Source organism: Seriola aureovittata, chromosome 5, assembly GCF_021018895.1.
Source record: "Seriola aureovittata isolate HTS-2021-v1 ecotype China chromosome 5, ASM2101889v1, whole genome shotgun sequence".
NCBI classification, from domain to species: domain Eukaryota; kingdom Metazoa; phylum Chordata; class Actinopteri; order Carangiformes; family Carangidae; genus Seriola; species Seriola aureovittata.
Window position 1 is genome coordinate 13,351,244 of NC_079368.1, and position 16,119 is coordinate 13,367,362.

General features: G+C 41.5%; 1 protein-coding gene across 1 annotated transcript in view; it reads right to left on the reverse strand.

Moving 5' to 3' along the window:
- The window catches only part of vcana (versican a), a 34,534-nt gene extending 19,692 nt beyond the window's left edge, over positions 1–14,842 (reverse strand). Inside the window, exons 1-7 of the mRNA XM_056375793.1 lie at positions 14,836–14,842; positions 13,901–14,284; positions 12,577–12,751; positions 12,287–12,414; positions 10,028–10,321; positions 6,245–7,390; positions 753–886 (exon numbers count right to left, since the gene is read on the reverse strand). Of these exons, the coding sequence (XP_056231768.1) occupies positions 753–886; positions 6,245–7,390; positions 10,028–10,321; positions 12,287–12,414; positions 12,577–12,751; positions 13,901–14,284; positions 14,836–14,842 (2,268 nt within the window). The remainder of the gene's footprint in view (positions 1–752; positions 887–6,244; positions 7,391–10,027; positions 10,322–12,286; positions 12,415–12,576; positions 12,752–13,900; positions 14,285–14,835) is intronic.
- Positions 14,843–16,119: the final 1,277 nt, after the last annotated feature.

The following is a 16,119-nucleotide window of genomic DNA, read 5'->3' on the forward strand; positions in this document are numbered from 1 at the left end:
TCCGCAGCTGGAGTGGCAGATGTGCTCTTTGCTTCCTCTGTGACTTCTGCTTTATCTCTGGCTGTGGGAAGTTCGGTTGATGAAGTGACAGGGAATTGGTCCTCAGCCTTCTCTGTCTGAGTCACATCTGAGTCACTTTTCACATAAGTGGGAGTCCACCCTGACTCGTCTACCTCTTCTTGCACAGATGTGGTGATGACAGTGGTGGTTTCCTTATCACCCTTTGTTGTTTGGGTTTCTCCAGTTGCTTTAGTGGCCTGTGGCTCCGCTGGTGTTACTGTAGGAACAAAGTCAGCCGAGGTAGCTGTGACATCACTCATCCCCTCTGTGGCATCTGAGGCACCTGGGTCAGTTTGAGTTTTCGGTGTGGTTTTTGCCTCCACTGTTGAGGCTTGAACAGAGGTTGAGTCTTTCTGTGTGGGGCTTTTTGTGTTCAGGTCATCTTCTTCAGGGAGTATGTGAGGAGGTGTTGATTCAACTATTGGGATTATATAAGACTCATATTCATCAACATCTGGGATCTCTGTAGAAATCAGTCCTTCTGTTGATTCCTCCATAGAGTCAGTGGAGTTATCAACAGGGGGATTGGTCCAACTATAATCAAAGACTGTGGTTATTTCATCACTTGCTCCCAGAGTTGTCACATTAGTCAAAATCTGGGTACCTTTGGCCTCTATTTCTTCTGATCTCTGTGGCTCCAATGTGATCTCGTGTTTACCATTTATAAAACTAACAGCTGGAGTGAGGGTTACAGCAGCTTGAGGGAAAAGGTCTGGGTCCTCACTCTGCTGGATGGGCTCACCATCGGCTATGGAAGGGGTGGGATGGTCAGGCACAACTGGTATGGCAGGAGACTGAGAATCTTGTGGCTGCAGAACCTGGTCAACTGTAAAGAAAATAAAGGAATATAAGGGCAGGCTGTGAAAATTTAGCTTAATAATACAATAAAAATAAAAAAGAATCAATGTTAGCATTTTATTTCTAAAATACTGGGAGTAATAGGTATGACATTCTGTTATAGATAGTTACATTATCACACACATCGCACCTAAGAAGTGCTGTTTTCAGCTATCAGTGAAAAAAAATACAACATTAAGAAAGGTTAATTTAAACATTGATTTTATCATCAAGTCATCAAATTTAATGTATCAATCATAGGGATTACAGCTACAAGACTGTAGAACTCTGGGCTATCACTCTGAAGGTATCTTTGCTAAGTCTCAGAAATTATTAATAATAAAACAATAAGAAAGCGCACTCATGAAAAATAAAAGATGACACATATGTTAAAAAAATGTTGTAATATTGAAAAATATTCTCTCTTCATGTCCGTAAACTTGTAAAACACAGAACTACTTTCTGCTACCCTGCATTTGCAATTAAGTCAATACTACAAATAAAATATTTGAATGATTGATGAATTTCATACTTCTTATGAGTGTTGTCACAAAATAAAAAACATTGCAATTAAGTCTCTCTCCAACATATCTGAAAGTCTCGACTGCCTTTGTGACTGAACCTTATCCAAAACATCTCCTGTCCTGTCTTGACTAAAAAAGGATAATACATTCGAATCATAGTATATCACTATGTTGACAACATTTATGGTATGTGTGCAACTATAGTTGTGACTGCTGAGTGTTTTGTCAAGACATTTTAGAACATATTGTCATGAATGGATATAAAACATCAACACTATATTATGTAATGCAATCAAAAGCAATATCATCATACTTTACATCTTAAAATATTTTAATATTTTAAGAGTTTAAACAATTTGACCTTCATAAAGGTAACATATACAGTAGTATTATTGATTTGGATAGCATTGTGTTTTGGAAGTGTTCATGCTACTATGCCTGCTCCCTGTATATTATCTAAATAGAGGTTCACAGACTAAGTGATTTCAGATGTCAGCAGCTGTCTGCTCGTAATTTTAAGTCTAACACAGAAGCAGCGTTCAATTCCCTTTAGAGCATGCAATGTTATCATCATCTACCTACGCTATGTTGCCTCGGATGGGTTCATGTATTCATATAAATAAACAAGATGTTGTCTGGCTGGAAATAATCCACCTCCTCTAAAAGACAGTTGCCTTGAATTACTACACAAAACCAAACTATCAAGGTATTGAAGCTGTTATATTGCAGCTTAGTTAAGTGAACTAATAGATGCCAAACATAGCATTTGAAGCTAAGAAATAGGGTTTGAGTCCATGCCCCTCTCTTTAAGTAAAACAATCACTGAATGTAATGTTTCTATAGAAAGGAACATGTTAAATTTGAAGACTGGCCCAAACAACAACCCTTCATCATCCTCATCTCTGTAACTCATGTGGCTATCCTCCTTCCTACAAGAAAATGCATTCCAGTTTTGTTTCGCATTCCCATAATTCATTAAAAAAAGCCTTGAAAGTGCGCCATAGTGTCAAGCCTTTGACAAATCTGGAATTATGTATAGAGCAGGTGGCAAAAAGAAAAGAGGTGGAGCTGTGGTTAATCCTAAAATGAACAGTTTGGTCCTGCTCAGCATGAACTGTTTACTAGTGTTTGCATTATGTAGTACAAGCAAAGAGGAGGAAAAGATTATTCACACACAAAAACTCTAAATCCTTTAGTATACAAACTTTGCTTTCTTTCTCTCTCTCTTTCTCTCTCTCTCTCTCTCTCTCTGCTCCTTGTCTCCTCTCTCTCTGTTTCCCACAAACGGTGATTCAGAAAGATTATTGGTTGCAACCAAGAACACCTGCGCCAGCTCAGCTCCACAGAAAGACACCTGTTAATAACCCAGGTCAAGCCTGGGAACTCAAGCAATAGACCCACGTGACTGACCCACACACACACATACACACACTATCTTTCTCCCTCTCTTTCTCTCTCCCTCCCTCTCTCTCTTTCTCTCTCTCACACGCACACACACATAGAGGTATTTCCCTTTAATCCCCTCCACCTCGCAGCATCAGTTGGCTGTGTTACATTAAACATGAATGTCCAAATCTAAATAGCAAAGAGAAGCACTGACCACCCCTCATCTTCATACTGGGGTTAGGCACAAACACAGCTGGCAATCAGCGTTAAGTGATTCATTACTCCTTTTGTTGTGATTTCTTTTTTTTTTTGGTTATTTTATCTGAGCCAATCTACATGACCCTGCAGTAAGCACATATAATGATTATGCAATTAAGTATAAAGCAGACACTGTGCTCCTTAAAGTGCTTGGGGACCCCAATCATCACATCAAAGCATATGCCATGCAAGAAAGTCAATAAAAACAAACGCAATGGTCAAAGTTGTCATATTGACATTTAAGGTGCATTGATTGATTCACAATATTCCACTTTAAAAGTTGCTGTTAGCTGCTGGTATCCTCCGAGCAGCACAGTGACTGAAATTATTTTTTCTAAAGATGAAAAGGCAGCAAAATAATTCTTTCATTCATCATTCACTCTTCTGATAGTTTCTTTATTTGTGATGCCAGACAGCATGTGTTGCTTGCTTAGCTACATTTCATAGCCTAGCCTATTAAATGAGCTTGACCTCTGCCTTCACTGCAACTTTTCCTCTTAATAGATGTTTAGAATGTGGATTCATTTGCTTGACACAAGTAAGTAAATTAAAGCATTCAACACATAAACTTGTATTAATTCACCTATGCTGCTTAATGCCACGCTAATTACAACCTACTACATCCATGGTATCATGGTACCATGGCAAACCAGCACCACCAGCCGGCTACCTTAGCATAGCATATAAATTGGAGACAGGAATTAACAGTTAGCCTAATTAACATTTTACATTAATTTTGCTTAATCCGCACAAAAACTGAACTCCAGGAAGTTACTGCACATGGCCAAGGAATAGTCTGGCACATAACCCCCCATAAAACTGCTGTTGTTACACTCCAGTTTTTGTTATGTCATGTTAACGTGTTGGACAGAGTCAGGCTAGCTGTACAGGCTTATATTTATTGTGCAAACATTAGAGCAGTATCAGTCTTTTTTTATCTAATACTGACACACAGCGAATAAGCACATTTCCTAAAATCCCATATTCCATAAAGGACTAGTTTAGCAAGCCTTAGTGAAGTGAATATTAAATAGATGTTTTATTGCAGTAAGAATGTAATGTTGGTGGTTCTGTGCATTGTTTTGTGACATTTGTGGTTGACACGCCTCAGAATATCAATATTTCAATGAGGCATAACATGTCATATAAACAGTTTTACAGTTTAATTTTCTTCAATTAATCAGAAACACATGGGCACCGTTCACATGACCATAACACTGACATGTTTTGGAGAACAATACATATTCATTCATTCATTTTTTTTAATATCCTGATATTATTGTGCACTTTGTTACCATGTAGCCAGCCAACACGCTCCTCCTTCTGACACAATATTTTCCACAAGCTTTTCCCACACAATCTGGGAGGGCAGAAAGAGACATCAAGTGCCTCAGCTGAGCCACATCACATGATGTAGCAGTAAAAGTAGCTATAATCACCCACTTTGGTCATCAGGCAGCCTCCAGCTGTCCTCACAGAAGGGAGACTTTGCATTTGCAATGACATCACCTCTTGAGGTGGTGTCCAGTCTCTACTGAAGACAGGCATCTGTGCTTACTCAGGTAGACTGCCAACACACCCTTGTTATTGCCAGGCTGGCTGTCAGTAAGCTGGTACATACACACACAAGGAGAGAAATACTGCAAATGCATAGTTGTTTGCAGGATAAATACACACGAGGCATACAGACAGAGAGATTTTGTGTCTTATTTACGTACAGTGCTGTACATGCACACACAATCATATAAGCTTTGGAATGAGCACTTTTGGCAGCTAAACTGACCACACTGCATACACACAGTGCTGGTGAACACACCAGCAGCTTGAGCGTGTATAACCTGGAGTACAGACTGCTGCTCTCTCAGGCAGACTTAATACCTACCACGAAGCCGGACCAAATTCCAAAAACCGCCAAATGACCAATTCATTCACTTGTATACTTTCCAGTTCACTGTATCCCTTTCCTCCAGCACGAGCTGCTCTTCAGGGACAAGGAATGAGTCACCGTGGCAATGTTTGCAGCTCAGATGGAGAGCAAATTAAAGGAGTAGAAAATGATGCAGCTGCTGTTTGCACGTGAGATCATGTCCTGTTGACTTCTCAGTTTTCTTTAACCAAGTCATGTCTACAACAACATAATTAAGATAACTCAAAAAGGAACATTTGAGTTCTCCCACAAACAAGCAGAAATACAGACCATATAATGTCACTATCATAAAAATCCCAGTTGAAGAAACACTTTGAAAATGCACAAGTAGATTGTAAAACTGTAAGAGATAATTATTCATAACATGAAAACTGATTTATGATTGCATATTTATTTTTTTTATTTTTAAGAAGAAAATTTGATACTAAGTATTCATGCAAAGGTTATAGCAATTTTAGTTTTAAAGCTTGTGATCCTGACCCTAATCTCTCCCTACTGCTGTCTCCTCATATCTTTTTTTTCTCTTTCTCTCTCTCTCTATCTTTCCCATCTTCACTGTGTCAGAATAATTATCAGGACATCTGCTCATCTGGACTGAGAAAGCGTAAACAGTCTTCCAGCAGAATTTCACACTGAGAATACACATCGACATGAGACCGAGGGAACCGGAAAAACAAAACTCCCCAATTTAGTTGCATGGGGAAGGAACAAGCATGAGTAGCAGTGTGCTGTAACTGCTTGTGTATATGCAGATTACAATTACCACTAAATATTATATTTGCAGTGCAAGTGACTGAACCTTTACTAAACTTCAAAAGTCTAAATGCTTTAGGAATATTAGTAAAATCTTACAGGAAACAAGGACAATATTTTAATTTGAGATGGTTGTAGATTAAATAAAAACATCTAACTGCTCAACAGCAGAGGTCCTATACATTGCTTATGCCGTGTTTGCTTTACCTCAGTTTCCTCTATACATTCTCACCAGCGGTCACAATCAGACCTTCTCTCCCCTTCAGCACCCTGGACAGCACAGCCTCCCCCAACTCCCAGCTACTGTACAGCAACAATTTCATTATATATCAGATGAAACAACCCTGGGAAGCAATATGCCACATAGCTTAGTTATTGTGACATCACTCTTTCTTTTCATCATTGCGGCCAAATAAGGATGAAGCGATGGCATTTCCTATTTGCATAAAAAAATATGAATTACATTATATTTGAATAAGGTATAAGTGGTCTGTCTTACCTGACACATTCTGCATCTGCATGACAGTGGTCACTTGGATGGACTCAGCAGCGGCCGCTGTGCCTGGAGTGGTGGTCGTGTCGGCCACAGCTGAAGCCATGGGAGCGGATGTAAAAAACTCTCTGTCAACATCTGGCGCTGCGTTCTCCTCTGTCTGGGTGTCACCGCTGTGCTCCGGCATCCGAGTGGTGGACTCATCAAAAACACTCATTAATGATGTCACATCTTCCGTTGAGGTTCCACTGTCGATCGGGATGCCGGCGGACGTCGCAGGTGCGGGTGTGGTCTTTTCCATGGAGACGACGGCTGGTGTTTCTGCATCCTGCGTTTGCGGTGTGGTTTGTGTTGTCTCTGGTCGTCCTGTCTGGTGGCTCACCTCTTTGCCGGGTTGGGTGTTAAACATAAAGGTGGTATCCATGGGAACGACTGTTGTTCCATCAATAATACTAGTGCTGTCTAATGGGCTGGATGTGGAGTCCTGTTGGGGTGGCTGAGTAGGAGGAGGTCCCTCTACAGCAAAAGAAGTCTCCATCTCATCCACGTTAAAAAAATAATCTGGGAATGGTGTTGTTGAATGAAGCCCAGTGGGTGAGGGTGTCGACCAATCGGTTGATTCTGTTGGAGTGTCGGTGAGGTCAGAGGTCATCGTTGCGGTGATGTCAGCATCAAGAATGGTTTCCTCAGTCTTTCCCTCAGCAAACATGGCCTCTGTGTTGAGAGAGGCCTCTGGTATGGGGACATCAGGTTGGATCGTGCTGATCTCAATCACTGAGTGATCGTCTGGTTCCTCGACGGACTCAGACACTGATTCTGTGGTATCAGTACTTTCTGTTGTGTGTTGGGGTTCTGATTCTGGTGCTGCTGTTATGTCATCAGTTTCCTCCTCTTCATCTTTGATGGTGGGTGCGACTGTGGTGATTAACTCTTCTTCTTGGCCTGCTGGAGGGGAGCGAGGTGGAGCCATACTGGTAGAGAACATAGATGGGGCATTCGAAGGGACAAGAGAGTCTGGAGATTCAGCTGCCTCTGATACACTTTCCAATGTTGGGCTAAGCGTAGTCGTGCTACTCTCCAGTAAAGGGACGGTGGTGGTTCCTATCACAGACACATCCACGAAGGAAGTCTGGTTGATCACCTCTCTCCTTCCTATAAAACACACATAAGCACATATAACACACACGTACGCACTTGAGTCAAATGTCACACAGGCTGTACATGATGTGGAAAACTAATACAGTCTTTATGAAATAGTATATTTTTATTCCGCAAGTATGTGACAAACCCTATGAGTCAAATAGCAGTCAAGGAGCAATACGCCACCACTACAATAACAGTCTGACACTTAACATTAAAGTACCCAGAGTTAAAAGTTCCTTCCTCTCTTAACTCTTCATGTTGTTTATAACTAGCACTAATATTAATTAATGCACTGTTTTCAAAGACACAGCGGAACCAATGTTACTTAAACTTACAGAGCAAAGCTTTAATGTGTATTAGAGTGGTTGGCAAATAACCTCAATTACCTTAAGGTACTAGTATTATTATCCTTATCTTTGCTTGATTAAATTGGATAGTCTGTCGTTGACACAGACAGGGTGGTTTTCTGTGAAAAACCAAGAGCGCTTTGAATGTTTCTCTCAAGATTTCCTGATCTGCCTGAAACGATTCACATGACCGTAACAGAGGAATTAAACCGCATATAAACTGTAAGGAATCTAGTGTCGTGGTTTTATTGAAGCTGCCCTGACTATTTTTATCCTCTGTGCACTAGTTCTCCTCCAACGGTTCGTCTGAATGTTTACATGTATTTTTTGTGCCATCATTGAAGTCCCATCATCTCTCTGTGCTTGTTCTCAAATGCTCTGTAATGAACCTGTCTACTTATTCTTATGGTTTTACTGAGTTAATTCCTATATGTCTCTCTTGAACGTGCCTCTTCCTCCCTGCCCCCCTGTCCTCCAATGCTCCCTCATTTACACACACACCCATAAAAAGCGGTGTGACAGCTTTAGAAAGCTTTCCTCAGTGGCGCAGACAGATTGTGTAAAGCCAGCTGTTGGCCATTACGTACTAGCCCTCTTCAATCAGAGGCCAATTATCCCCATTTTCCCTTTGCACCTACCTCTTTTCTCCACGTCTTACTGTGTAGTCTAACTGACATAGGTTTACATAATAAATTCTTTTTGGAGATATTATTGGGAGTGGGAACGCAGGAAAAATGATGGAGTGAGTCCCACCAAACAAGGGTACTTGAAAAGCACTTAGAGGGGGGCGTAAATACAACATGACTGAGAGAGCTGACATGAAATACACAGAGCAGGAGGTGAGGGTGGCCTGTTTGTGTGCCCTCTGAACTCCATGGGGACTTATCACTGCGAGAGTTAGTAAGGCTCAGGGGCAGTAAATGGCCAGGCAGGGGACGGCTTATCTGTCCAACCTCTCATTTGTAAAGATGGAAAGGCCGGGTCAGAGGTCACCGAGGATGACTGAATTTAGAAGTCCAGCAGTAGCTTTGTCCATTATCCAAATGTCTGCTCTGATAAGTACAAGTGAGAATGACGGAGGGCAAACTCTGACAGCGGAAATGAGAGGAGAAAGGTGAAAAGGCAGTTAGATAGTGAGTCTAAAAAGTCTGACAAGTGTGGTATTAGTTACCTTTGCTGTTTCTCTAAATGGCGACTATCATCTGTCATTCGGCTTTTGCCCTGGGGATACTGATTAGTTAAGAACACTTCACATTTTGAGGGATCAGCCTAATTCTGCTAACTTCCAGTGAACCGTAAAGTGTCACTATTTATAGAGATCCATAGCTATATTCTCCTTTCTTCCCATGGTCAGAAATCACCACACTTTGTCATTTGCATGCATAACTAAATGTATCCTACATGTTAGTCCTAAGGAAGTGAAAAATTAAAAGTTTACAGAAGTGATAAATTAATGACTTTCTACATCCCCAACACCTTGGCTACTCAGGTTTCTTTGGATTATTATGATTGGAATTATAATTAATTTGGTTTATGGTTTAATTTTCTGAATATTACTCAATTATTGTTTTAGTTTGTTTCACATCAGCAGTGAGGTTGAATAAGGATAAAGTTTAAGAGGCCTCGATTAGCCCAGCTGGAAGTAATAAAGATAAAACAACACAGACAGATGCTGACTGTTCACAAACTCAATTGGTCATTATTCTCTAAGAACTGGCCTGTCCATTGCTTTGAAAGTAAACAGAGCTTACCGGTATGATTTTACCCTCCTCTTGGCTAATTTTGTTGCCGCAGAAATGGGCGGGAAACTAAAATGTGAGACACTGAGGTCAACTGGACACTGCGATCTGCGAGACTAGTCTGGCACATAGCACGCAATGCTCATGAGAAAATTATTCCTCTGCTTTGCTCCGGTTGTTGTTGTTGTCATTGAAATTATACACATACAGCATGAAACAGAAAGACAGAGTGAATAGAACAATGGACAACAGATGAGATGGGTTGTAAACATTTTAAAATGTTGGTCTGGTTTAGATGTTGGAAAGTGCACAGTGGTGCAAAGAAGCAGAAAATCAAAGGGTGGAGGAGCAGAAGTGAATACATACACGAGATGAGATCATAGCTCCTTACAATCCAGGCCTGGTTTGACAGGGAATGGTGTGTGCTTTCAAATACTGTCTGTCTTTTATAAACCAAAATGTAAACATATACACCGCACGGCCGACCGTATGCAGGCAACACTTTCTTCCATGACACACTGTAAATCTACTAAATAGTATCAACAAGATCCTGGGTTTACCTTTAAAACAGTAAGCCCCAAGCTTCTTAGTTGGTTCTGGGAAGCCAGTCTGGTTCCTGTAGCGATACATGGTCCTGACGCCGAGAAGACCTCCCCCACACTGCAATTTGGGTACTGCAACAGGATGTCGTACACTGCCATCGGAGAGCCAGCCATAGTCGCATCTGTCCAGGCCTTGTCGCCAGGCAGCATGGAGCTGGCCAGGGGTTGCCAAAACAGCATTCATCTTCTGGCACTCTTCACGGGCCTCCTCAAGAGTCATCTTACGGGTCACAGGAGCATAGTACACTTCACCTGAAACAAAGAGAGCAAAACGCAATACAGTCTGAAAGCAGAACCAAAAATGATAACAGATCGTCAGTGATCACAGCAAACCAAAACTGATTACAGTAAGAACCAGTGACTCAGGGCAGAGGGTTTAATTCACTGTTCAACCAATCCAATAAATTTTGGATTGAATCAGTGCTGTATCACTAACAGATGGACAGCCATTTCATTTTAAATAATTTGAAATGAAAGCCCTACTAAAAAGCCTATCATCTGGAGTAATCACTAGCCGCAGATTTTTAGACCATTTTGACCTTTCAGAAGAGTCATAACCCAAAAACAGCTGACAAAAGTCACAGCTGTGCAGGGCACGGACCCAAAACATCTCCCACCGATCATATTTAGGACAACAGTAGTTCATTCATTATATTAATCTGAGGTGGGATAGCAATGCAGACAATGTGCCTGGCCTGTCAATGAACGTGTCTGTGCTTCAGGACATTAGGTTTCCCATCGGGGGTGAGTGAAAAAGATTACACCCTCTATTTTTCCTTCCTTCATGTTGTTCATGTCAGGATCCTACCTTCAGAACGGTCACTGCACTAGGACAATTATAAATATTTGTCTTTGCCAACAGGAATAAACGAAAGACTACGGACAGGCAAGCTCTCAATTGAAAACCAAACAACAATACAAGAGAGGATGACTGACTGAGTTTATGTTTTCAGTTAGTCTTGGGCGTAGCTTTTCAAATGTCAATGTCCCATTGATTTACAATGGCATTGAGATTAGGAGAAGTTTCTCACCCAGAAATGTACTCGCTCTTAAAAGCAGACATGGTTCAGTGATCTTACTGGACATTTTCTGTCCATTAAACTTTATATTGATGACTACCAGTAAGCTGTCAGTAGCCACACGTTTAAATGAGGCGAAACAATTTTTTTTATCATTTCTCAACAGAAAAGAGGAGAAAACTGATATGACATCAATCAAATTAAGGAATATCCAAGGCATTGTGGTGAACCAGCAGTCCAAAAAAACATGACACACAATGTCCCAAGGAAATGTCTACGATGCTCCTTTCTATCACTAATTAATACTTGATTAACAATTAATAATGATCCAAGAGCCAGTAAATCAAAGCAATTACCTCTTTAGTTGAGAATTCTGATGTATGTGCGTGACACACAATTTAATAACAACACACTTACTCGTCACGTGTAACAGGCCCAGAATACAGAATAAAGTGAGGTCAAAGATGGATATAGAATTTCTTGGAGAGACTGAAGAACTAAGTGAAAGATGTAGGTGTATGTCCCTGGTGGATTTGGGACGGGGTGATGTTCCCTGGCTGCTCATAACACTAATAATACAGATGTCACAATACTGACTGTTGGCCGCATATTCACGCACAATTGGTTTGTATTATGTTCTGTAGCAGCTGCGCTGTCCACATCCCAAAGAATAGGAGCAACTGCAGAGAGGGCTGGTTGTAGTTTAAATGTGTCAAGGGGGAGGTTAAAAGCTCTGAGTGGACTTGAGTCCATCAGCCGCAACAGACCGGATAATGAACAGACAGAAAAAGACTTTTGGCTGAGAAGTGAAGACTTCCCACAAGCAATACCAAAGACACTTTAAACCCCCATTATCACATTTTTGTTGCTGACCGCAATGGTGAAGAATCAATTTCAATTTCTACTTTTGAGAGAGAGACTATTAAGAGCTTCTCTCTAACCCTAGCTACCTTTCTACAACACGTGGGACTGTTTGGCGCAACAAAATATATAAAAGGTAACACATTGTCGCCAATAATATTTTCAAACAAAATAATGAAGTCTATTTCCACAGTAGTTTTATAAGCTGTGAAAGTAATTTGCTTTGGCACTGTGATAATCTGGACATTTCGTCATTTGAACCAAAGGGTGTGTCAGTGCTTCTAAAAAACAACTCATTGCTTAGAACTAGAAAAGCCAAATTTTGAAGCTGACTTACCATTAAGTTTATCTACGTAACAGTATACATCATAGGTCTCCGTTGGTTTCCTGGTTCCATATGACCTAATGCCAGGTTTAGTCTGTAGGTTGCCATAGCAGCCATTCCTTGGCTTTGTAATTGGGTACCTATGCAGAAAGAGGAAGGAAGAGCCTTAATAACACATAAGTCAAAACATCGCTGCGCCAAAATATTTAACATCACATCAGAACACAAACAAACATATGTGACTGAAAAGCGGTGTTGTTTAATATACATGACTTTCGAAAGAGAATTAAAATACAGCTAACCTCACTGTCTGGTCAGCAATCCAGCCGGCATCACATTGGTCAAAGCCATCCTCATAGGCTGCTTTCAGTTGGTCGTATGTAGCAATGGTTGCTCCAATATTTTGGCAGGTTCTGACAGCGTTCTGGTAGTCCAGTGTGTACCTGTTGGTGCTTGCCCGGTAGTGAAAGACAACACCTGCCAACAAATAGTAACAAAAGAAAAAGACCATCCAGAAATGAAACATAATGAGGGTTTTTATACAAACATTAACACAGTGATCTGGAATTGATCAGCGTAATTTCAGTGCTATAAATTATGGCAAACATCTTTTAAGCACACACCATGAGTGAAATAATTGTCTCTCAGCTTGTTTGGAAAGGAGGAACTTTGCAATAAACCAAAAGGATGAGCAAAATACGACACAGTTCACCACAAATGAACAAGATAACTGCTGATGATGCCATGGCCCTGAAATCCCCATATTTGTGGACAGTAAACAGACGCAGAAGAATGATTGATAGTCCTAATTAACATTGCAGATAGTTGGAAAAGAGGTTGTGAAGATTGTTAACCAGTGGAAATCCAGACCATCCCAGTGCCCCCCCACTCCACCCATGTTTTCTGCATGCCCAAAACATGAGTTGTTATTTCCCAGAATTCTTCTCAAGTGAGGAAATGTAGAATACACATAATGTCACTAGGTAAGGACTGTTGAGCCCCTCTGGGGATACTACAACATTTGACTTGGTGGAACTGCAATAATGTTGCATTATCGTATACATAATTTAAACCTTGTGTAAAGTTAATGATGGATACTGTGGAATTCTGTCTTTGCTCAGCGAAGGCAAAGTAAAAAAAAAGACTCGGTAACACCCACTGAGTGCCCCACCAAAGAGAAAAATCTCCACTGACAAGGTGGCACCCAAGATGACGAGGGCAAATGAGGTTATGTAGCTTTTGCTGTGCCCATACCAACATCTGGAATGTCACCCACATTTGGGCTCTAATGGCTGATTGGGATACACAGATGAACAGTGGAATTAAAATACTGCAGTACTTGGTATGGACAGGGACCCAAAGTCTCGTCTGATTTGCATCTAAAATAAGAACAACTGAAAACTGTGGTTACTCTGTGTAACTACTGGGTAGCTGCTGCTATCAAAGTAAGCAAAAGGGCGCCCATAGTTCTCTCATACGTTTACATTTCTATCACCACTTGTATTGCATTTCACTATTATTAAGCCCGTGCAGCAACCCCCTTCTACATTCAGAGAGGATCTTGGGGAAGTTATTTTAGAGTCTTTTGTCTGATTCCAGCATGATGCAGGAAGGATAATGTCTTACCGTTGACATTAAGGTTAACTGTATCCTGGGTGTCTTCAATGCCATACATAACCTCACAGCGATACGTGCCCGCATCACTGGCACGCAGCTTGACCATCGTCAGTGAGGCGTCACCGACATCCTCAGGGTGACTGGGCACTGACACACGGTTCCTGTAGCTGGAACCTATCTTGATGACCCCATTTTGTGCCACCAGCACTGTGGATTCTACGTTTCCCTCTATTTTGGTCCATTTGATCCGCAAGTAATCTCTGCTATACATGGCTGTTCCATTGGGACTGATGACAGGTGCTGAGGTCGGGATGGTGGAGAAGAAGCAGGGAAGATTTACCTTCCCTGAGAGGGACCCAGTGACTGGTCTGATTATTGATAACGTGTTGGAGGCTGAAAGGCAAAACACAGAAGGGTTAAATGCAGCTTCAGTTCATATTCATCCATTCACAACTGTATTTTTATGCTGTTCTTCATCTATTTTTCATTTTATTTCTTGTCATATAAATACAAATATAAATATCTTCTGTTTACTCTCGCCCCAGCAGATGCAAGTAGACCCTATAAACAGCCAGACGCATCACATTGACAGGGTGTGACAACTACACCCAGCCCTAATAAAGAAAACATGCATCATGGCCTGAAAATGGCTCTTGGAAAGTCAAACCTCATCCCTAAAATGATGGGTGTGGGAACACATTTAACCCTGACTGTAGTGTGAGCGCAGCATGTTCGTTAAAAGTTAAAAGTTAAAGATAATTGGTTAAACAGGGGAGTCACGGTTGCATCACTCCATGTTATGCCACTGCTGAGTTCTGCGCATGTGAGTTTTCCTTCTCAAATAATCTCTCCTTCACCTGCAGGAGGACTAACTGATGATGGCAGGTAGACCCACACAAAACAAAGTCAGCATGCCACACACTGGGCAATATTATGTGTCTCACCTCTCATGACCTGCTACTCTATTCTCAGCTGAAAACTTACTACTGATGTTACACACCTATGTTGCATTACAGGGTAAGAATATTTAAATTCATCCTACAGTCCTTCATCTTCCAGACCAGACAATGGTAACTGTTACTATGATTAATCCACCTCCCTTCCCCTTGAGCTCCATCCACATTTAAATCTGGTGACTGTATCTCAGTCTCACTCCACTTCTATCTGAAGCATGTGAGATGTTAGACAGAATGCCAGACACAAATGAATGGTAACAGGCTGAATCACACTTGGCCCTGTGGAGAGGGAAAAGATTTACCTTTATTTTTTCTTTTCTTTTTCTGGAAGGGGTAAGAGGAAGGGGGGTGGGGGGTGGGGATATTCACAGGGAACAATGTGGGGAATGCTCTGGAAACAGTGGTGGGACAGCCCCAGAGGCATGAGTGTGTGCTTTAACGGGGGGGGGGGGGGGGGGTTATTAGGATGTGGGGTGAAACCAGCTGTTTTTTCCAGACTGGGAGCAGAGTCTAATTGAAAGGTGTCCATACCCAAAGACCGGGCCGGGGGGGGGGGGGGGCAGAGATGCAAACCAGAGACCCAGTCTTCAACTTTTATAGCAGAGGGAAAGCTTCATACTTTGATGCACCAGTGACAGTCAGTCTGATGCTGATATGCCGTACAGTGCGAACACCAGCTGAATGTGACAATGTCAAATGACTTATACGTTCAGTGAAACACACAGAGGTGGAAAGAGGGTGTGAGGGGTCGGGAGAGAGGGAGGAAGATAAAGAAAAGAAGAGAGAGAAGGGGAGGGAGATGGACAGTAAGAGGGTGGGAGAGAGGAGCAGCTGGGAAAGAGAAAGAAGGAGAGGTAGAGGGAGAAGCATTTACTCAGTCAAGACTTACCTGTCGCAGTTGCAGCTTCACAGAGACAAAATAACCACAGGATATGCTTTACATTTAGTATCATCTGTTGGAGAAATCAAAAAGGTGAATTAGGAAACAACTCATACAAGACTATATATTTCATGGTGTGTCTATTAATTTTTTTTTTAGTGCATTTTTCCAGGAGTTTCCCAAGTTTGTTGAGTTATAACTGATATGTCTGCTTAAGATCTTTTCTGTCTCAGTGGTGCAAACAACTACGTAGGTCCTAATTCCTCATCCAAATATCACAGGCTAATGATTTCAGGAAATTTTGTGGGTGGCGGGGCTGAGAGGTAAAACGTCCTGTGGGGTCGAGCTGCCGAGTTTTTGGACACAGGAGCATCGAGCCCCTCCTGTCCTCA